Source organism: Rhinolophus sinicus, chromosome 12, assembly GCF_057876585.1.
Source record: "Rhinolophus sinicus isolate RSI-liver-muscle chromosome 12, RSI-T2T, whole genome shotgun sequence".
Taxonomy (NCBI): domain Eukaryota; kingdom Metazoa; phylum Chordata; class Mammalia; order Chiroptera; family Rhinolophidae; genus Rhinolophus; species Rhinolophus sinicus.
In genome coordinates, this window is record NC_142512.1 from 42,485,816 (window position 1) to 42,508,107 (window position 22,292).

The 22,292-nt window shown below is 53.1% G+C and overlaps 1 protein-coding gene across 1 annotated transcript in view; it reads right to left on the reverse strand.

Moving 5' to 3' along the window:
* Positions 1 to 1,167: 1,167 nt before the first annotated feature.
* Positions 1,168 to 22,292, reverse strand: part of MAP3K14 (mitogen-activated protein kinase kinase kinase 14) — a 40,272-nt gene continuing 19,147 nt past the window's right edge. Inside the window, exons 2-16 of the mRNA XM_019752318.3 lie at positions 19,102 to 19,377; positions 17,859 to 17,928; positions 16,177 to 16,387; positions 15,471 to 16,088; positions 14,393 to 14,530; positions 9,753 to 9,882; positions 9,386 to 9,517; positions 8,788 to 8,892; positions 7,347 to 7,510; positions 6,679 to 6,829; positions 5,003 to 5,356; positions 4,709 to 4,815; positions 4,181 to 4,325; positions 3,203 to 3,303; positions 1,168 to 2,839 (exon numbers count right to left, since the gene is read on the reverse strand). Coding sequence (XP_019607877.1) covers positions 2,675 to 2,839; positions 3,203 to 3,303; positions 4,181 to 4,325; positions 4,709 to 4,815; positions 5,003 to 5,356; positions 6,679 to 6,829; positions 7,347 to 7,510; positions 8,788 to 8,892; positions 9,386 to 9,517; positions 9,753 to 9,882; positions 14,393 to 14,530; positions 15,471 to 16,088; positions 16,177 to 16,387; positions 17,859 to 17,928; positions 19,102 to 19,357 — 2,847 coding nt within the window. The 5' untranslated portion in view covers positions 19,358 to 19,377 and the 3' untranslated portion in view covers positions 1,168 to 2,674. The remainder of the gene's footprint in view (positions 2,840 to 3,202; positions 3,304 to 4,180; positions 4,326 to 4,708; positions 4,816 to 5,002; positions 5,357 to 6,678; positions 6,830 to 7,346; positions 7,511 to 8,787; positions 8,893 to 9,385; positions 9,518 to 9,752; positions 9,883 to 14,392; positions 14,531 to 15,470; positions 16,089 to 16,176; positions 16,388 to 17,858; positions 17,929 to 19,101; positions 19,378 to 22,292) is intronic.

The following is a 22,292-nucleotide window of genomic DNA, read 5'->3' on the forward strand; positions in this document are numbered from 1 at the left end:
CCGCGGGGTTGGCGAGGCCGGGGCCCCGGGCCAGTTCCGTGTCTCCTCGCCCCGCCCCTCACTTGCCCCGCCCCGCCCCGCCCCGCCCCGCCGCGCGCCCGCCCGCTCCCACCTGTCACGCCCATGCTGATCGAGGAGGCTCTGTCGGGGAGGCGGGGAGCGGGCTGGTGGCTGCTGCCCCTCCGCTTCCAGTGCGCTCTTTGGTTGGGAGCTGTAGGGGATGGTGGAGATGCTGGGGGCGCCGGCGCCTGTGATGTCGCCTACTCTGTGACGTCCCTGCAGGGACTCAGGCGGGCAGGGTAGAGCTCTCCGGATTCCAGGCCGTGGTAGGCGCTGCCGTTTCGGGTCGACCCCCGGAGAAGGCGGCCCCACCGCACCCCGCAGCCGGAGCCCCTCGCTGGAGACCTCGGGCGGCTCTGTTCCTCCACAGCAGGCTCAGAGCGGTGACTAGGGCAGCGCCGGCAAGCCAGGGGTCTGCTAGACTGGCCCTTGCACTTGTCCTGGGCACGATGGCAAAGGCCGCTGCCCCCTCCGCGTTCCCAGGACCCCTCCAAGAACCCGCTGAACCTGCAGCCTTTACCCCAAGGTGTGCATGTGCGTCCCTGTGCACATAAACTTGTGCACAACCTCAGGGGGTGTGGAGCCTGATGACATAAGGCACCCTGTGTGCGGGTGGCAGCCATGCTCAGACAGGCCCGTCCCATGACCAAGTACCCCTCTGAGAATGACATCTCTGATCAAGCACAGGCACTCAGGAGGTGGCTGAAGCGGAGTCCAGGCCCACTCCCAGTTCAGTTCATTGGAAGCCTGGCCTCAGGACAGGAGCAGTGGATGGGGCCATCTTTGCTCTGGGCATGTGGTGTGCCTCATCCATCCATGACTGGTCAGTGCCCAGGCCTTGGCATCCTCTTCCTCCCCTCGGCCTGGCAGGGACTTCCCTGCTGCCAGCAGGTGGGGCATCCTGCCTAACTGTTCTGAATAGAGATGGGACTGCAAGCACCCACTGGGAAGAGTGGTGGGAAAAGCAGCTCCATTCAAGTGTTAAAAATGGTCCTTGCCCCAAACAAGGGGTAGATTTGACAAGATCCCACCATGGAGGCAAAGGGAGGCAGCTGTTAGGACCCGAGGTTCAGCAAGCAGACAGGAGAGAGGAGAGATAACCATGGCTTAAACACGTTTGTCATTACTGCAAACTTTATTGCTTACCACGAATTCTTTACAACCTGAACTCTGCAGTACCAAGGCTGCAGTTCTTCATGTGCTGGGGGCAGGGGTCTCTCCCTGGGGAATGGTACGGCTCCATGCAGATAGCTAGATAGAGGGCACCTTGGCAAGACATGGAGACAAGCTTCTCCCAAGGAGGAATCTCAGGGGACATCCCTTCACCCCTAGGAGCTGTGGCTAGCAGGCCCTCATCCCCCAATGATTCACAGTTGATTAATGCTACACGAGTTCTGATCAGCTCCCCCTCAAAGAGGCTGGGCTGGGCAAAGGGAAAGGCTCATCTTAAAGAAATCTGGAGGAGGTTTAAGGTGTCACATGTGTGGAGACAGGTTAAGACTTTTGTCCCTTCATCTTCTAATCTGCTTATGTCTAAGTAGAACCACTGACCTGCCCTTCTGGAGGGCAGCCATGAAAGTGCTTTGAGGTCATCAGAGTGCAAAGTGCAGCTGGCAGTGGCCCTGTGACCAGGGCCGGGCCGGGTCAACATGGGTGTGATGCCTGAGCTGTGTCTCAGGAAGCTGGTGTGCAAGTTGAAAGCTGTGGCTCGGGTAACAACAGCGCCTGCGTCTGCTGCTTTCTTTTGCATCTATCGTGCCCCATACTCAGAGTTCCTGTAAAGTAGGTCTCATGTCACCCTTCACTTTTACAGGTGAGGGAACTGAGTGCTAGTCGGGGCAGTGCTGGGCCTGCAGTTGGGGCTTGGCACCTGCTGCTCTGGAGAAGACTGGTGGCCAGCAGCAAAGGGACACATGCTTGGGGACTGAGACCCATATCACATAAATTCCTTCTTTGGTCCTAGGCTGCAGCTGAGTTCAGCGCAGGACCTGTGTTGCAATACCCTGAAAAATGTGATGCATTTTCCCAGGGAGGTGTCCCAGTGTCAGGCACTCCTCCCCCACTGACTCTGTCTGAAGAGTTCTCAGACCTAAAAGGGGGTTCAATGGCTAGGCAAGGCCAGGCAAGGGGGTTAGAAGGCCCCTTGTTAACTCGAGGGTGGGCACACCTACTGCCTGGTCCTGTACTGGACCTGGGGGAGGGGGGCCCTTAGACACTTGACACCCTCACACCTACCTGGAGGCCGAGGGTCTTGTCTACCCCTCCCTGACCCAGGCCAGAAGTTGCTCTCCCCTGACTGCCAGCAAGTCATCACTGATCCAAAGCGGGTCAGGCCGGCTTGATTGGACCAGGGCAGAGAAGACCCTCTCTGTTCCCCATGGGAAGAGCCTCCTGCCTTCCTCCTTCCCCTCATGTGGGTACAGAGTGTTCTCTTGGCAGGTCAGGCAGGACACAGGTGGGAAATTCTGGGTGGCATTTTGCTGGCCACCACTTAGCCCCTGGTCCCACCGCTGAGCTCCCAGAGAGCAGGCTGAGCCTGTGTCTCTGCAGCAGCACTGAGTAACCAGAAGGAAGTCTGCTTCTGGCTGAGTGGAGCCGGTGGCGGAAGGCTGGGTTAGGGCCTGTTCTCCAGCTGGCCATGCTTGACCCTCCAGCTCCAGGCGAAGCTGCCATCTGGGGCCAGGGTGCACTGCAGATCGATGCCCGAGTCTGGCACCTCCATGTCGTAATGCACAGGTTGCCCGTCCTTAGTCACCAAGCTGAAGGCTGTGGCTGGGATCTGGGGCAGAGCAAACCAGTGGGCCTGAGACAGTGGCCTGGGGCTCAGAAGCTACCTGGAAGTGGAAAGCTACCGGTCTCCTACAGCACTGGGAGCTACCTCCCTCCAGCCAAGCAGTCAGCCCTCAGGGTACTATCTGCCTTTCATTCTGGAGGACTCGGAGAATCTCACCTGGTCCAAGTGTGGGTCCTGGGGACCCTTCAATCACCACTGCCGGTCTTGCCCTGAAACCTGGGGGACATCCTAGGCCAACTATTCTCTATGGTGTCATTTCTACTTATTAAGAAGCCTTCCTCCTGGAGGGCTGGACCAGGTGCACTGGCTTCTGGCACTCTGCCCCGATGCATGTACCTGCCCCCTTACCTGGCTGCTGATGCCAGTGGCGATGTCTCCCACCTTAACCCGGTGGAACTCCCGGATGTGCAGGTGTTCGCCATTGAGAGACTGGATTTGGACTTTCACACCTAGAAGGCAAACAAGGTGACCTGTCAGGAGAGCAGCTGCCGGCTGCCTGAGGAGTCCTAAGGAGAGGGAAGCAGGTGGGCTGGGAGGGAGCTGCAGAGATGATCTTTAGTCTGGAGTGGCACTAAGGTTATACACCTGCTACCTCCTCCTGGCCATTTTCTGTCAACACCAGAATTTGGCCTGCACAAAGCAAAGAGCTAAGGTAGGCTCCTATGGGGAAGTAGTACCCCAGAGTGCACACAAAGCAGAAAGGAACTGGAAACAAAGATTCTTAAATTAGACTGTGGACAACTTAGATTATAATGTTTCCTGAGCCGGAGCAGCATCTGGCCAGACCGTGGGGGCTTGATACCATGAGTCATACTGGCCCTGGGAGCGGAGGGTGGGGGGCAGGGAACTGCAAGCTGATGAAACCCTTGTTCTATCAAAATCACAACATAACCTATGCAACCAAGTACGAAAACTAAGTTCTATATATGTTTTCTTTCTCCAATTCTGACCTCAAATTCCAGAGAAGGATCCCAGAACACTTGTTGCTGAATCCTTGATTTAAATGCTCATGGGATTGTTCTTTCTTTCCCCTTCAGAAGACTTTCATTGCTCAGTTTCTTGACTCTAGGCCAAGACTCTTGACTCGACTTCTGAGACTCCATCAGCACCCTACGAGGCGCGATGGCCCCTCGGCCTCGCTAGGAGAGGCTCCTGGGCGATCAGGGCCTTGGCGCTACATGACTTAATAGCCAGGTACTTCAAGTTCTTGGTGCCAGGTGCCTTCATCTCCTTGCCCCACGGGCCGGGCAAAGGGGGACATCAACCTCTCAGGTCCCCTAGTCTCAGGTGGATCAGGTGCTGGGAATCAGGGGTGTTGGACTGTACCATTGAAATAGCTCGGAGTGTCAGTGGGCCGTCCCCGGGCCAGCACCATGTTCCAGCTGGAGCTGCGAGCCTCGGCCTGGCTGCTCCACGAGTGCACACCGGAGCTCAGGGTGTCCCGCGAGCTCTGAGAGGCCTTGGACGGGTTCTGAAACAACAAGGGTGGGCAGAGACTCAGGGCCCTGGGCTCAGGGAGCCATCTCTGGCCTTGGTCTGCATTGGGGCAAAGGGGCCCTGGGCCTCCCTTGGGGTGAGGAACTGCTCGTGTCCTAGACTGGCACATGGCTCTACTGGGCACTTTTGGGGCTAAGCAGGGGGCTGAGCTTATGCCGGAGGGTGAGTATGTCTATGGGGACCAAAGCCCAAGCCTCCTTCCCCAGCACCCCCTGCCCCAGTGAGGACCACTCCCAGAAGGAACGAGTGACCCTGTCAACCTCCCTTTCTTTACCCACTACTTGCACACAGCCCATTCCCAGCTGGACAGAAAGCTACTTGCTCTGTGTCCTGGCCCCTGGTCCATGGCTGACTTACCTTTTCACTGTCATCTGACAGGGAGAGGCTGTCGACACTGAGGCACGAGAGAATTTGCTCCTGCTCCTCCAGAGAAAATGGCTGGGATAGGCTGTTGAGAAATAGTTCTGCAGAGAAAAGCGGAAGACAGCTGTGAAAGACTGGGAGGGGTCCAGCTGTGGCGTCAGAGTTCTTTCTGCACAGGCTGCAGGAGCTGACCTCTGGGGAAGGGGCTGGAAGGGAACCCATGCTGGCTGGAAAGAGGAGGAAGCCCAGGCTGTGGTGGGGCCCAGGCCGAGGCCGCAGCGCTCGTACCTATTTCCAGTTGCTGCAGTTCCTGCTCCGGAAAGGTTGCCTTCCGCTCTGGTGAGCTGGGGTTTTTGGTGGGGGCCGGGTCCAGGGAGGACAGAGGCAAGGGTTCCCATGTCCCAGACTCCTCCTTGCCCCAGTTCAAGCTTGGATACTTGTTCCGCTCTGGGGGGTCTGGGGGTAGAGGAGGCTGGAGCTTGGGCGCCCCGCCTGCTGTGTCGTCAGCTGGTTGGGGTCCCAGGGCCCCTGGTGACAGCTCGCTTGGCTGGACACTCAGAGTCTGATGAGAGTGGGCTGGGCGTGGCGGCGGATGTCTTGGCTCTTTATACTCTCCCCTCCAAGGGCTCTTCAGACCTCCCACTACAAAACAGAGAGCGCACGTGATGAGGTGGACATGGGCCCACACAGACCAGACCAGGCCAGGTGGCCTTTCCTGAGCAGTGAGGGAGGACTGTTGCCCCACTAAGGGACACACTTTCGGAGGGCAGGCCTCTTCCATCAGATGGCCTCCTATAATGGGAACAGGACAGTAGTTGTGCTTTTCATTCCATTTCCCTCCTAGGTAACAGCAGCAAGTTAAAAAAAGATATAATCAGCTCCAGAGAAGGACTTTAATATTAATAGTACAGTAAAGAGAAGATTTAAAAACTGCTCTGGGATAAAAGCAACTCAGAGTTCTCAGCTAAACTGGCCTCCCTGACCCTCTGCTTCTCCTACCCTTACCTCCCCAGTCAGGGCTTCCTGAGGGCACCATTTCTCTAAAGTTGGGATAGTTCAGCCCCAGGGCCATCTTTATAACTCCCGTCTATGGGGCTGGGGGCTACGCAAAGTCTCTCTCCTGTTTTATTTATTCCCCTTTCATTCCCAGAACCACCGCCTTTCCCCTGCCTACCCCCAGGTGACATTCTGTTACGTTCCATGTGTCACTTTGGGTTTGATCTCGTTCTTGTAAAGTGTGTTGTTTTTATCAATTTTTTAATTTACAGAAAAGGCATTGTGTTGTAGGCCTCACTCTGGTCCTCTTTTCACCCAGCACTATGGTTTTAAGATCCAGCCAAGTTGCTCTGTGAACATCGAGTTGCTTTAACTACTACATGGTGTTCCATGGGGCAACCCCCGGAACCACCCTGACCTCCCCACTCTCCCAGAGTGGGACCCCCAACTGCACTCAACTCCCCTCCCACAAATGAGGCTGCAGCGTGTCCCGCTATGGATCTGTGGGAATTCCTACGGTAGTGCGCCCCCGAGTGGAGTGTGGGTCACAGGTCTGCAGATGTCTGCCAGAGTGCTGCCAGGTACCCTCCTGCTGGAGCCTAGTGGGGGCTCCTGCCCCACATCCACACCAATACTTGGCACTACCAACTTTTGGATTTTTCCCACTCAAATGGCTGAAGAGGGATACATGGCTTTATTTCACATTCTCTGATTCCTAATGCGCTCAATCCCCACTTTCTATGTTGTAACCCTGTTCCGCCATCTCTTGGGCACTGCCTCTGCACCGAGGCACAGTACTAAGTACTTTCACTCACATCGCTTCAGTCTTCCCAGCAAGCCTGAAGTTGGTGCCATCCCCGTGCCCTACATGGTGAAACTAAGGCTCCGGCAAGTGGAGCACCTTGCTCTTGACCATGACACTACCCACCGCCCCTCCTGCCCCTGCCCAGTCAGTGCAGGGCTCTCACCGTGCTGCAATGCCAGGCTGACCTTCCCCTCCAGCTCCACTGCGGACGCTCGGTGAACAGGCTCTTTCCTCAGCCCCTCCTCTAAGGCCTGGGCTGTGAGAGGGGTGCAGGATGGGGGGATCTCCCTCACAGGCGGAGGCTCGCTGGCAATCTGGGGGTCAAAAGACAACATGTGAGGCCTGCCTCCCCCTCACTTCCCAGCACCCAGCTTTCTGTTCTTGCTTCTCTCCACTCTCCCCATCTTGCTGTGCTGGGGTTGGTCACAAGGATTGGAGTGGCCTCGGCCAGCGTGAGGGCTGAGACTTTTCCAAGAAAAAGGAAAAAAGGGGCCAGGCAGGACAGGCCAGAGCCAAGGCAACAAGATGCCCATGACCTTCAGGCCTACCCTGTCAGGGGCTGCAGGCAGCGGTGGCTCAGGGTGTAGATGGAGGAGAACCCTAACTTTCCAGAAACTCAAGGAGATCCCTCACCTAGGGTCTCCCCTTGGACTTTCAGATTTGGAGGACAAATATTTTAGCCAGGATCCCACATGTATGGTGAGGCTTCTTCCTCTTCCCTGCTGCCATCTGCCACCGAAGTGCAGCCAAAACGGCAGGTCACCTAAGCCTGCAGCCCGGGCCTGTGGCCCTGCTGGCTTTCCCTTCTCTGTCTCAGCTGCTGTTACTGACCTTGAGGCAGAGTGGCCCTCGGAAGTACTGGGTCCAAGGGTGGCAGCCATTGAGCATGTGTAGCATCATGCAACAGCTGCTCCAGACGTCCACCTTGGCGTCACAGGGCTTACCCATCACCACCTCTGGAGCCATGTGTGTCTCTGTGCCAGGGATGTAGTCCCCTGAGGAGGCGAAGGAGACAGAAAAATCACCTGTGACTTTGCAATGACTACCTCAGTCCATTCCTGAGATGTCTTGCATTGGTCTTGTTAAAGTACTTCAAACAGAGAGAAAGCCTCCATACCAAACCTGCCGGCGATGAGCTAAGTCAGGGGTTTTGCTGGGGACTGGCACAAAAAATACATCACCCAAATATGGACTATGTTCTTTGGACCAAGCCCTTAAAGTGCTTTTCAAAATGAGGAGGGGACTGGACATTGAAAATTAGGTTGTAGAAGACTAATTAATGGTATCATGTTCCTGAAATTTTAGTAAGTGAAAAAAAACTAATAGGAAACTTAATGCATAAAAGACTAAAAGGATCGATACTAGACGTAAACAGTATTTTTTTCTGGTGATTTGTAGTTTTCATTTTTGCTTAGCTCTACTTTCTGCAAAAGATATTAGAAAAGAAATTATTTTTGTACTAAGAAAAAACAAGTTTTTTTAAAAGTGGAAGACAGGCGCCCACATTCAATTTACATCTTCAGAATTACCAACGATCCTTTAATAATAAGTAATCACTTCTAAAAGATTGTTTTTCCTTGGGTCAAAATAAAATCGTTTTATACTTAATGCTATAAGTGAAAAAAGCAGGGTACAAAATTGTGTTACAATGGCCTTAACTATGTGCAGGGAAAAAAAAAAAAAGACCTGGAAGAAATTATCTAAAATACTCAAGATTATCTCTCTGGGCAAGAGGAATGGTAAGAATTCTTTTTTTCCTCCCTTTCTGCACCACTTAACTGTGTAGTTGCCAAGTATTTTACAATGGGTGTGGATTATTTTAATAATCAGAAAAATATACGTTAAAGCCAGATAGTCTTCAGCTGCAGAGCCCACGCCTTTATCCTTCCAGAAATTGCGCTCTCAGAGGCGTGGGAAGGCTGAGGTCACAGGCTGGGAGCACAACTCCCCCCAAAAGGCTGGACATGTGGGATGGACCCATGGGAACGCTGAGGCAGAAGACCTGGGGCCTAGGGTGAAGCACAGCCTTTCGGTTCCCTTCTCTGTGTAAAGAGAACAATAGAAATGACCACCTGACATGTACATTTAAGCATAACAAAAGCCTTGCTTAATCCAGGGTTGTTGAGCTGAAGTAATGATGGACATAATGATGGACATAAAGTGCTCACCCCTCTGATTGGTATTATGGAAGGTATAGGAGAAGGCACATGGCAAATGCATAGGAAAGGCTACTGGCTATTAGCATCGTGGGGAGGGGCAGTGGGGGTCTTACCTGTGAGCAAGGACTTCCCTAGGCCATCAGGTCGAAGGCGCACAGCATGGCCAAAGTCGCAGAGGGCTGCACGGCTCCCGTCATTGGACAGAAGCACATTGTCAGCTGCCACGCCGCCCCAGGGAAGAAGAGCAACAGGTGAGTAATGTCCGGCCCTGGCCCAACCTGGGCCTCCAGTGAGGCAATATTCTGGCTGACCCTATGTGGCAACTGCTGCTTCTGATTAGTTTCATTAGTCATGGAGGAAGGAAGGAGGGTATCAGTTCAGGCTCAAAGCAGGCAGCAGGCAGGATCTCCGAGTTCACTCCTGGAGATGCTGCCACTCAGCTCTGCTGCCCCCACCCTTGCCCAGTGGTCACCAGCATGTAGGAGCTTTATCTGCAGTTCTCTGTGGGCACCACCTACTGGAACTATAGTGCCAGGCTGAGGGCTTGGAAAAACACACTTCCCTTCCCATTGGCACAACCCTGTCAGCCTCACTCAAGCCCTGCCACTGGAGGTGGCTTGGAAGGCCCAGAAAATTGGGGAGGACACGAGGCAGGATGGGGCTAGGGAAGGAGCCCGCTGGCGACCAGGGCCATGGGAGCCCGGGCCTCACCTTTGACATCGCCGTGTAGAATCCTGCGGGTATGGAGGTATTCCAGTCCTTCCAGGGCCTGGCCCAGATAGTAAAGGGCTCGGTCCTCCGGCAGACAGCCCTTCTGCTTTATGAGCTGGCCCAGCGAGCCACCTAGGAGACCAATGGTCAGTCTTTATAGAGGGCTTTTCCAGGCCTCCAAACCAAGGGCAAGGGTCTTTGAAGGGCAGTTGGTGGAAAAGCAGGCCTTTCCTGCTGATGTCACAGGATCAAGAGGTTCAAAATAGATTGACCTACCGGGGATCAAGGTCAACCTGGGCAAGACTTGGGGAAACCCTTGGCTCTGAATTTTGAGGGAGAAAGAGTGGGACTTGGCTTGGCTTCTTACCTTCCAGCAGTTCCATGAAGATGTTGACCCAAGGACCTTCCTTCACTGCTCCATACAAGGGGACGATTCTGGGCGAGGTCAATCCTGCACATGCTATCAACTCCTCTGCCCGGAACACATCGACTCGCACCTGGAAGGGGCCAGAGGTGGCTGTAAGTCGGTGTGAGGGACCAGGGCCGGCTCCCTGTCATCCTGTCAGGACCCTAGGTGCTCCTAGCAGTGACTGCTGATGTCCCCATTGTTGATGCTGAGGCCCAGCAGGGCCCTGGTGGGCTGACTGGACCCTCAGAGACTGGGTACCCTGGCGGTCAGGGGCAACTCCCAGGACTTGATTCAAGTTCTGCAATGCTGACATGTGCGAAAACACTATAATCACACAAAACCCGCCACCGTTATCCAGGCTCCTGGCATGCTGCCCACCCTCAAATCTGCCAAACACAGAACTTTTTTGATGCCAGCACAACTGTCTGGGCAATTTCTAGGACACAGGACCTTTCGTCTATCAATGTCTACTCTTCAGATACTGGGTTTCCGACTTATCTGAAGCCAGAGTGATGTCACCAAGATTCTGACTATCAATGCCTCTGTAGCCTCAGCACCCTTCTCAACCCTTAGGATTATTTGTCTTTTTCTTCCAAGGACGAAAATGTCCATGTAGATAGCACAGTATTTGTTTATTCTGTTTGCAGCTGTTTTCCTAGCATAGGAGAGGCTTCTGGGAAGGGGTTGGGCCAAGGCCCATCCAGCCGTGGACTGGCGGACCTGGGACCATCCACTCCTTTCTGCAGGGACCAGCACGGCATTGCAGAGGAAAGAGGCCTTAGATATAAATATCCTGGGCTGAGACCCCGGCTCGGCCACTTCCAAAGGTAGATCACTTTTCTAAAGCTCTGTGTTTTCATGCGTGAAAGGTGGGGACAGTGGCATCTGCTCCTGGTAAAGTGAGGATTTGGAGCGATGATAACCAGTGCCAGGCCTGGCAACCAGTTGGTGCTCAGGAGATGCTCGCTTCCCACCTCCTCCCTCCAGCTCAAACAAGAGCACTTTATTGAGCACTTCAGACTTCCTAATAGACTTGTTCTCTCTGGCTGCGGCTGGTTCTCCTGTTTGCCTTGAGAGGTACCACCAGGGGGCGCCAGTGGTAGCAAAACCCGCCTGGAAGAAATCAGTCAGGACCTGGCAGGGTTGGTTTTCTTTGGAAACCTGCTGACTTGGCAAAGAGATCTGACGATGTGGGGGGGTTTTGGACTTTTGCCTATCAGTGGAAAATGTGTCTCTTCTGGTTACGTAAAGAATATCTAGTTTTTTTTTTAAAATCAACTTGCATGAACTTTGACTCTTTGTCAGTGTTTCCAGCTCTGAACCTGAGTTGGAACTAATTCACCAAACAGGACTTGTATTAGCAAATGTCTTTAATCTTACTGCTCCTGAACTGTGAGCTGAAGCACCTTGGGACACCACAGAGAACTCAGAGGGGCACATCAGGATAGTTTTACTTTTGAGGGAAATAGCAGCGATGGACATTTGCGGGACACCGGGTAAGCTCCGTAGCTCGAGATAGTTCCCTTTCAACTTAGGTCACGCTGCATTCCCTTTGATGATCTATCTTTATGAAACTAGGTTTTTAGAGGTTGCTGTGATACAGAGTACTTCAGGGAGAAAATGTGGAGCAGGAAATAAAGGTGATTTCAAAGTTTGACAAGCTGTGCAGTGCCCAACGAGTATATCCCCTTATAATTATGATCGTTGAAGAACAGAAGGAAACATTTCCTTTCAACTTATGTGTATTGCTATTCAAATGGATACTAAGTTGCTAGGATAAAGACGATATTTGACCTAATTACGTAATAAATGGAACTGTTAGGTACCTGTTTTGGCCTGGGGTAGGTACCATGAAAAAATTACTGAGACATCAAGGGCTGTGAACCAAGAAAGTTTGAGAACCTCCGCTTAAACTTTTAAGAGATCCATAAGTTCCACTCACGCAATGAAAGAGGGTCCGAGGGGACCCTTCAAAACACAAGGTGCTTTAGAAATCTGTGTCAGCTCAAGGAGAGCAAATGGCAGTCCCAAGAGAGCTGGGCTGGGGAGAGACCACAGGCCACTAGCCCAGGCCCGCTGCCCGTCCGGCCCACCTCCTCTCTGGACTTCAGTGTCCTCATTCGGTAAGGGAGGGCGGGCTGGACAGTGGCGAGGATGTTAATGAGAACAAATGCTTAATGCCCATCTAACACAGGCCAGTGTTCCAAGCATTTTTATTCGCTGGTTATTTACATCTTACAGTAGCCTATGAAGTGGTATTCTCATTGTCTCCACAGAGCAGGGGCTTGGTACTGTGTTTCCCGAAAATAAGACTGGGTCTTAGATTAAGGTTTGCTCCAAAAGACGCATGAGGGCTGATGTTCAGGGGATATCATCCGGAAAAATCATGCGAGGGCTTATTTTCCGGTCAGGTCTTATTTTCGGGGCGACACGGTAACAGCTGGCTTGACTTGGCCAAGGCCACATGACCCCAGATCAGGGGCAGAGTTAAAAGGAGGCACCCAGAACCCCATGCTTGAGCCAGATGTTCTCAAATGAATGGTTCTTTGGGCCACAAACTCTTTTGAAAATCTGCTAAATGATACGGACCCTTTCCCATAAAAAATGTGTGTGCATCCATATACCACACACACACACACACACACACACACACACACACACACACACTTTAGAATGAAGTTCCAGGAATTCCTGGATCCTGTGAATTCACCGCTGGCTAGGATGAGAACTTCTACACAGACTGTTAAAAAGCACTAGAGCGATGCGTACGTACCAGTAAGGAATTCTGTCCATGATACACTCACTATTACATTAAAAAACAAGTACAGAACCACCTCTACAGTACAACCTCATTTTAATGAAGAAAACAACTACGTGTTTATATGTGCATAACAAGTCTAAAAAGATTTATGTCAAAGGGAACTTACCTCTGAGAATGGGACTGGGGAACAGGGAGACTTTTGCTTTTTGGGTATCATTTGAATTCTTTTATAATGAGCCTGTATTTATTTGCAAGTCAAAGTAAGGTCCAACAGAATCTTACATGACAAAAACCCTACAAGAAAGCCTGGACCTGTGGCCAATCAGCATCTGACCTGGGGCCAAGGCTGTTCTGGAAGGAGGACCCAGGAAGTGCTGGGTCCTCCCCAGGGAGCACCGGAGGGTGCACAGACTCACTCGGACCCTCTGTGCAGCCTGGCCTCTGACCCCATCCAGGCCACCATCCTACACTTTCAGCAGGGAACTATTTCTCAGATCTTCCAGCTGAACATCCTAAAGGACCCCTCTGCCTACCCTACCCCTCCCTTCGAGAAAAAGGAGAGCAAGGAGGGGCTGTCTGCCCAGGAGCCACCAGCACTGACACCTTGGATAGGAGGAGGCAGAGTTCTGCGTGGACGCTGGAGCGGCTCCGCAGCAGCTCTGAGTGATGGTGGGAAGTCAGAGCACTGTGACTGGAACCCTCCTGACTGCCTTTGGGAGGTGAGAAGCGGAGGATTTCTCCTCTTCTACTATATTAGGGTTGTTTACCTTGTTGCCCGGGGCTCTGAGGACCTCAGCAGGGGAACAGCTGAGAAGCCCAGTGACTAAGCTGCCCAGCACAGCCCCAGGACACTTCACACCCTCTTGCTGTCCTCCCACCCGCCTCTCAGGACGGACAGCTGAGCCTTCTCCAGTGGCCGGGGGACAGAGCAGCAGATGAGAGGTCAGGCACGTGGCCTTGGCATCCCAGTGGAAGATGATGACCCACGCTGGCAAGAACTACGCACGTGTTTTGGTCAGTCGGGGTAGAGGGGTGGAGCTTGCTTATTTGACACAGTATGTCTGAAGTTTGGGGTAATACCTATGGATAGTCCCCTTTTTCCTCCTATCACCCTGAGGCCCAAACTCTAGAACTCTGACACCCTGGCTCATGCACAAGCCAGGGGTGCCAGGGTGATTCACATCATAATTTGTGTCTTCACCCCTTAAAGCCACAGGCACCCATGACAGCGGTGGAGTTCATGTCCACTCTGCACAGGGCCTACCTGGTCGGGCTATTTGGTCCCTTTCCATTTGGGGATTAGAATGTCCTTGACAAAAGCCGCTTGAAAACAAGGTCCATCCCTGAGCTAGTTTATTTCACCTTGCCAACGGGCCAAGGAAATGGCCCATGAAAATGTTTCTGATTTCTGGCTTAGAGGTCCTGGATGCGAGCTTCGGGCTGGGGACAAGGTGGCTTTTAGTCAGGGTGAGCTGAGAATCAGAGGGAGGAGAAAAGGTGACAGAAGGGGAGGAGCATAGGGCTGACACCCTTGAGGTCTGTGATGTGCTGCCAGTGGGCCTGTGTGATTTGTCAGAGGGAAGCCTCAGTTCCAGGCCCAGCTGTGTGGCTTTGGGCAAGACATACAACCCTCTCTGGTCTCCAGTTCTAACATTGGTGAAATGAGGGAGCAGGAGAGGTGATTCATGCCTCTGCCTCTAATCGAAATCCTAGGAACACGAGTCCTCCTTCCCCATCCTCCCTGAAAAGTGGTTCAAAGGTGAACTCTAGTCTCTTGCTATGTCTCATTTCCTCATAATGTCCATCTCTCAGGACCATCTTGTTTTCCTTGGCATACCTTTTTGACTGCACACTGGAAGCCAGTCTGCTTGTCCTCCATCCTGTGCACCTCTCCGAAGGAGCCCCTGCCCAGGCAGGGCTGCCGCGTGGCCCAGTGGACCTCCTCTCGGTACTCATAATCCACTGGCTTCAGTTTCTGGGGTTGGCAGGAGAAAAGAGGCAAGTTTCAGTGGCCAGGGCCGCGGAGAGTTACAGTGAACAAGGCTCTCCAGCTGGAGGTCCTTGCTGGGTTGCTGGGGCTGAGCCCTCACAACCAAAGACACCACCAGGTCAGGGGCAGACCTCTGCGGGGGAGGGAAGGCAGCACCCAGAGAGGGGGTTATGGGAATAAGGTGAAGGCAAAGGGGGCTCTTGCATGCTGCTGGATGCAAGCCGGTCCTTGCGATGAAAACCTCCTGGACTCGTGTTTGTGGGACAGAAACGGAATTGTCAACAACCTTGACAATGAAAAAATGTATCTCAGGAGCTAAAAGGCAGAATGAAGGGGAAGGGACAGTGAAGAGGGGCAGAGGCCAAGGGATAATGTCAGAGATGGATGGAATAAAACCCAGAAATTTAACTGTGTGAAAATCATTTAAAGTTACAAAATTGTCCAGTAAGAGAACTAGAGGGGAGAAAGTAGGGGAGTAGTGAAGACAGGCAAAGTCCTCATCTTTCACATCAGGTGTCACGGGGTAACTTCTGAAGTTGGTATTTTCTTATTCCTGTTTCTCAGCATATGTATTATTCATATAATACACACACACACACACATAGTCCAGCAATAAGGAGGTGAGCAACAAGAACTAAAAGTAGAAATAGCTAAAAAGACTGAGACGTGAGCCTGGAGGTGGAATGGAGACTACTGTTCATCTATTATAAGCAATTTGCTACGATTTCATTTGTTATCACATGCATGAGTGACTTTGATAAAGAGAGAAAACCAAAGGGTGGGAAATTGAGAGCAGGTCTGACAGATTTCCAGTCATGCCCCTTCTCCCATTGCAGGTACACCCCACCGCCCCTCCCTGACTTCTGGCTGTTCTCGGCCCAGGACTCAGTGGTGGTATGTGTACATATGTGTGGGGATTACTTGCCTCAGTAAGCAGGACCCCCTCGCTGTCCTCAGTTTTGGGGCTGGGCTCTTGGGGCCTGGAGCCCCCCACCGACCAGGTCTTGGCCAGGCTCGTCAGGCTGTGGGCCTGGCCGGGGCTCACGCTGCCTTGCAGAGCGTGTACCAGGTACTCTTCCACAGAAAACTTCTCACACGTGCCGCGAGGTGGGCAGCTGGGCTCCAGAGGTGGACCAGGCAGGGGCTTCTGACTGTCTATACAGGCCAATTTGCCCAGGGGTGGGCCGGGCAGGGGCTGCTGGCTATCTACACAGGCCAGTTTGCCCAGGAAGAAGGACTCTAGGGGGTGAGGTTTCCAGGGCTGGAGAGGGTGAAATGGGAAGGGATGGGGCAGCCTGCTGTAGGGGAAGGGGTGAGCGGGCTGGGGCAGGGGGCCGGCATCCTGGGGGTGGTGGAGTTTCCACACATGGTTTAGACATTGCAAGGGGCTGATCAGTTTGTGGAGTTCAGATCGAGGCAGTGCAGGCCGGAAGCCCTCCCCGAGTTTCTTAAAACAGAGTGGGCCAAGGTCTGGCTCCTTCAGAGGCTTGGTGAACTGGGGTGCATTTCTAACATACGGGGCACCAAGTGGGGACTCATCCTCCTGTGGGGAAAACACAGGTGTTAGAACATAGGCCAGGGCCAAGGCATAGGTGCCTTCAGGACGGTTCTGGGGTGGTGGTGCGTCTCACCTGAACCGGGACTGTGCAGCTTTCCTGCTCAGGAGTTCTGGGGAGGGGTCTGGCCAAGGCCACTCCCACCTGAGCCAGGGACTTCGAGCTCTTCTTCTTGCGTTTCTTCCGGGCTTTGCTACGATGCTTCCCCTTCCAACACACCCGGGCCATTTTGCCCTCTGTTGCGTGGGCCACATTGTTAGGGATTTGATCCAGGCTCTCAGACTGGCTGTCAAAAAGGAGACAGATATGTATTTTGAGCATGAGGAGGAAGGAAGACGTAACTGCTTAGGTAACTGCAGTGAGAGTCATAGACAAATCCCAGTACGTTAGTTGTTACTTGTGTGAACATGGGAACATTTCTAAACCCCCAAGAACCTCCGTTTCATCATTTATAAAATGGGTGTAGAACTTTCTGCCACGCAGGTGGAGAGGAGGCTTAAACGAAACAGCTTATTTAAAAAGCTTGCCTCAGCGCCTGGCCCTACAGGCAAGCTTCCGACAAACAGTAGTCATTACTGTTGTGATGGGGCGCACGCTGCTCCTCTGGACACACACTTCTCTCCCTGCTCTCCACGGTGAGCTGTCCTTGGAGGGCCACACCCCATGATGGGCATTCTCAGCCTCTAATTGACGAGAGCTTGATTCTGTTGCCTCCAGAAGGAGGGACAGTCTAGGTTGGTCACCTCCGATCCCTGGTGGCCACGGGAATGTGAGGAGCCGCAGAAACACAGAGACTCTGTCCCACCTTCTCTGGTGGCCTGAGGCTCACTACCACCATGGATCTCGTTGGGCTCTGATCCCGCCGAGTATTAAGGCACTGGCAAGAGTTTCTGCAAGGACCACTGCCAAACAGCTGTGGAGCAGGCCACAGCCTCAGTCACCTTCCCATGGCCTCCTCTTCTGCTCCCCACAAAGGAGGCAGACTCACCCCAGTCCTGGGAGGCTGCTGGAGGCCTACATGCTTTCTCAAGTAGCTGAAAGAAGTGGGTCCATCAGAAACCCCCTACCCTGGACAAAAGGCATCTGGGACAGCATCTGGACCAAACACTAAGCATTTCCTGGTTCAAGGGTAAAAGCCCTCCTCACAACCTTTTTATCACTAGCAGTTTCCAAATTCCAATGATACAAAAGTCTGCCTGGTGGTAGAGGAGGGAATTGTTTCCAGGTTCAACTTTCAGTTGCCAAAAGTCATCTTTGGGGATTGGGAGCCTGGGAACAGACTGAGCCCCCGTCAGCTCTCCTTTCTACAGGACGATGCAGCTGGGAGTCTGTCTGTCCCGCCTGTTTCCTCCTGGGGTGTGTCCCGCAGGAGAAAAGACACAGCAATTTTCTCCCACAGTTACAGTGGCCCTCTAGGCCTGTACTTATGGTCACGCACCAGCGAAAAAGTGACTCCTGTTCCCAGCACCTTCTCTATTGATGGGAAACGAGGGGGAGCAGCAAGGACTCTGAATAAAAATAAAATGTCAAGCTGATGTGACCCAGAGGCAGTTATCCACACGCCGTGAAAAGCTTTTGAAAAGCTTATTTGGCTGAGAGAGCAGCTCAGCCAGGAAAGCCTGGGCGGGTTCCAAGACTGCACCACAGGTGCTGAAGGAGGGAGCCAGGGGTCACTTGGGAGCGGCCTGGGCGAGCAGCTGGGGGAGGGAGGACGCTGGCTTCAGTTCCCTGTGTCCCACTCAAGCTGGCCTCCTTACCTGTACTGTTTCGACCCAGCGATGAAAATCCGTTCTGAAAATGTGGGGCTGAACTCTTGGCTATTCTCACCTTTTAAATAAAGAAAAAGGGGTTGGACAAGCAGAAGGGAGAGAAAAAGGAACAGGAATTCAGCGCTAAGGAGGGCGGCATTTTACAGACACCGTGTTGGGCTGCTGCTTTTCCTCCTTCCCAGACCACCTCCGTCTGGGAGCTCACCTCCCCACCCATGCCAGCTCCTCTCACTGCCGGTTTCATCCCCACCTCCCAGCTTAAGGGTCAAGAGCAGAGAACATGCTTATAATGTGGGGTTATAGGGTGTCCACCTCACTCCACTTACTGTGAACCTTAAATGAGATGGTCTACAAACCCTCAATACAGTGCTTGGCACATATAACAGCTCAATAACTATAAGCTAGTGTGTGTGTGTGTGTGTGTGTGTGTTTATTATGTCACTCACTCCACTTCACTTTTGATTCATCTTTCCTCAAAAACCAGCCAGAAGGGTTTGTGTATATGGGGGAAATGCCGTCACGAGCTGTCCGTCTCACCAGGTTCTGGCCTAAGAAATCTCCTGGGTTGGAGGGTGGGTGGGGGGACAGAGAAGCCTCCTGGCCCTGCCCAACCTTCCTGGGAGTTTCTCAGGCTCTGACGGCAGCCACCATTTCAAGTCATTTGAGGCACTGCCGGGACCAGAAGGGACCAGAGCCGGCTTCACGTTGCAGCAGCCTGTGGCCTGTGGACTTGCCCAGCAGGCCCATGAGCAGGTGCTCATTCTTTGGGGTGGGGCCACCTTGAGGTGGAAGGGAATCAAGCCCCAGAGGGGCTTTCCAGGAGACCTGGCCTTTCCTGTCTGGGGCTTCTCCAAAGATGCTCAGGCTGCCCAGGTCACAGCAGAAGGCTAAGCGCCTGCTGGACAATCCTGCAGAATCCCCAGGACCTGGGAAGCCCACGCATTCCTGCCTCCCACCTCTGGTTACAAGGGGTAAAAGCCTCCACTTGCCATTTCTCCCCAGTGTTTCACTCCCCAGCACCGTGATAGCTCTCACTTTCCACTCTTTCTTGGCTTAACTCCCCCAGTTGTGTCTTGTGAGAATCTCATAGACTGGTCACCCTGACCTCCCTCTTCCATAGGGGGACCCCGAGCCTCACGTATGCCAGCCACCCTTGCACAAGGGCTGCACCCATCTGCAGGCCCGCCCATCTGCCCTCTCTGCCAATACCCCCCAACCCGCGGCCCCTTACATTCGGCCTGGGCAATGATGGAGATGGCGGCCTGCCCTCCCTCGGAGCCTTCCTTGGCTGTGCCTTTGGTAATCACGTCGTTCAGGATCTCCCACTTCCCGCAGAACACGGGGCTCTTCTCCACAGCCTCAAGCTTGTTGATGGAGCTTTGCTTCTTCCCCATTGCCTGTGTCTTCTCTTTGGCTTTGGCGAGCTCCTTCTGCTGCCCGACTGCCGAGCCAGGGGCACCTGGGCAGGCCATTTCCATCACTGCCATCTCCCAGGTTCACACTCACCCTGAGGGAGAGACCAAACACAGAGCAGGTCACTGGCAGACCCTGAGGGGCCTGAGTCAGGCTTGGGCTGGAGGAGAGCAGGGGGAACAGGGGCTCTGCCTCTTTATGCCGCATGTCTTTATCCTCCAAACATCCCACATGGCAAAGAAGTCAACCTCTCAGCATCTACAGCAATCCATGCGCTGTGAGCCCCCAGCCTTACCAGCACACCGCCATAAACAGATTCCTGCACTCTGCTCAACAAGGAGGCTTCCAGCCCACTTCCTCCACACCATAGCACAAACAGGTGCGTTCCGTCTTGCCTTCATAAAGAAGGGCTGAATCTTTTTCTATTGTTTGTTTCACGGGTAAACTTTGTTTCCCCAGAACGGGGTGGTGAATCCTATATTCCCAAAACATTAGTCACCTCATTGACTGCTCAAGCCTTGCCTTCTACATGTCTACACTGTCCACAGTAGCTTTTCTCCAAGTGGAAGGAATCAAAGTCTTGTTCCCTAGCAAGAGGTAGATATATGTATATATGTACGTATATATGTGTATTTCATATACATATATTTAGATTTCGTAAGATTTCATATATATATAAGTATATGAAATCTTACAAAGTCCAAAAGTCAGCATGCAAACGGCAGCACCAGCACTTGGCTCCTTTCCCAAGATGCATCTGTCTGTGGCTCTCCAGAAGGAACTGACGTGCTTCCTTCTGTAATGTCCAAACTCATTTGCTGAAACCCTCTCCTCAGTATCATTTTTCTTTCAGGCAACATTGGTAGGATAATTTAAATTAGAGCCTCCGACGCCAACCTACACCTCTAGAAACAGGAGGACAAAGCACAGGAATCCACCTCTCTGGGCTCCACGTCCAGCAGCCCTGTGCATTATTACCAGGAAGCCGCAGGGAGGGCGAGCCCAGCGTGGCAACAATCTGTGCAAACAGCGTGTACACTAGAATTGAAATAGAACTGCACCAACTTGAGATTTTGACCATTTGGAAACTTTTTAAAAACTGGGACTGTGAACTCCCAAAAGGCAGGGTCGTGACTTGCTGTAGACAAAGCCTGAGAAGGCGCTGGAGGCAGACAGGTCTTTAATAAGTGCTCTCTGACGGCAGCTGGATCTTCAAGCTGTTACTGACAGATGGAGTCTTCCCTGCTGTAACTCTGCTCCTCCTGGGTCACAGTCTCTGTTTGCTGTTGGGGCAGAAAGACCACGGGAAGCCAAACCTCTAACACCTGTGGCCTTTACCCTATCACTCTGGAAGCTTAAAAGAGACAAGGGGAAGCTGGGAAACACTAGGCTGAAACCTTCTTACTGAATCTGCCTCATTACAATGGCTGGGAAAGACTGAGCCAGCCTGACTAGGGTGGGGTGAGGGGCGTGGGGGTGTTGGTCACTAATTAAATCCTTACAGTCTGCCTTCAAGGGCCTCCTAGCTTTCAGCTCAGAGAGGCTCCAGCTTTCAGCATGGATGCCTGAAGGCTGGACACTGCGGAGGCTGAATGGGCGGTCTCACTGTTACTCGATGACCTTAAGAAGTCTAAGAGGGGTTCTGACTGCAATTAGGTGAAAGTCTTCCAAGGCAGCCTTTTTTTTCTAGTAACCACACTTTCGTTCCACCTCACACCTCCTGAACCCCTGCAACCTCCAAAAAGGAGTTGATCTAGGGCCTACAGTGGCTCCTCCTTTTCTCTGCCTCTTTGCCATGGGGACTGAGATCTTAGAAACAAACTGAAACCTCTGAACCTAACAGTCTTGGAGGTGTGCTTACAGGGACCTCCACATTACTTTAACCTTCTCATTTTCACTTGAAGAAACAGAAGCCTAATTTGGCAGTGACTTGCCTAAGGTCAACTAGACTGCGCATGGCAGTACAGGGCCAGGACCTAGAACCCCAGGCTCTGGGCTGCCCAAGTCTCCTGGGTTACAGGCCAACACAAGTGGGAACTCATGGTCCTCTCTGGTGAGAGCGCTCCTGAGGGCAGAGGTGGTGACCTCAGTGGATAGCACAGCAGGGCACAGATGGGACAAATGATGTTGGCTGAATGAGGGAATCAAAGGATGACCTTCAGAGACAAGGTGATCCTGAACACAGGGAATGAAGAGGCAGTTCCATCTGACAAGTGAGAGAAATGAGGCCAAGTGGTAAGTGGTTGTTGTGAGGACACCCAGCTGTTCGAGATCTAGCTGTGCTGGGGCTCACATCGCTCGTCTCTGCCATGACTCATCCTGAGCTAGAGCTCCACTAGAGAGGCTGTGGGGCACCCCATCACCCCCAGAGCCATCCTTTCACCTTGCTGGTTAGGTAAACTGCTGGCCAGGGGCCCTGGTCCTCCCTCCATGAGCATGTCAGGATCCCCCGCCCCGGAGAACCTGAGGGGGAGGCAGCCACGCTGAGGGCCTCTGCAGTTCCTGGGTGACTCATCCAACAGCCTGGCAGGCAGAGAGAGGAACAAGGAGGCTGTTGAGAAGCTAATCCAGCAGCTGGCAGCTGAACCTGTGAAGGGCACGGGGAAAACAGGCTGCCCCTCACCTCCCAGTGGCATGAAATCACGGACCGAGAACTGTACAGCTTCTCCTGTGGCTGGCTTTCCTGTGCCACATGACCGTGACTCAGGCCTCCAAGTTCAAGCAGCTATTCTCAGGGCACTTTGGCTCCACAGCAGCTCTTTTACACACAGACACACAGACACAGACACACACACACACACACACACACACACACACACACACTCCCTCTTTCCCTCCTTCACCACTTGTATACAGGTTCTGGTCCACAAAAATGGGCTTCTGCATTAAGCCTGGGACTGTCGGCCAGGTGGCCTTCCCAGCCCTGGGCGTTGGTCCCTGGCTCACTGTCCCAGATCACAGCCCGGCAGCTCTGCCCCTTCTCTCTCCTGCAACTTGTGGGGAGGGAGG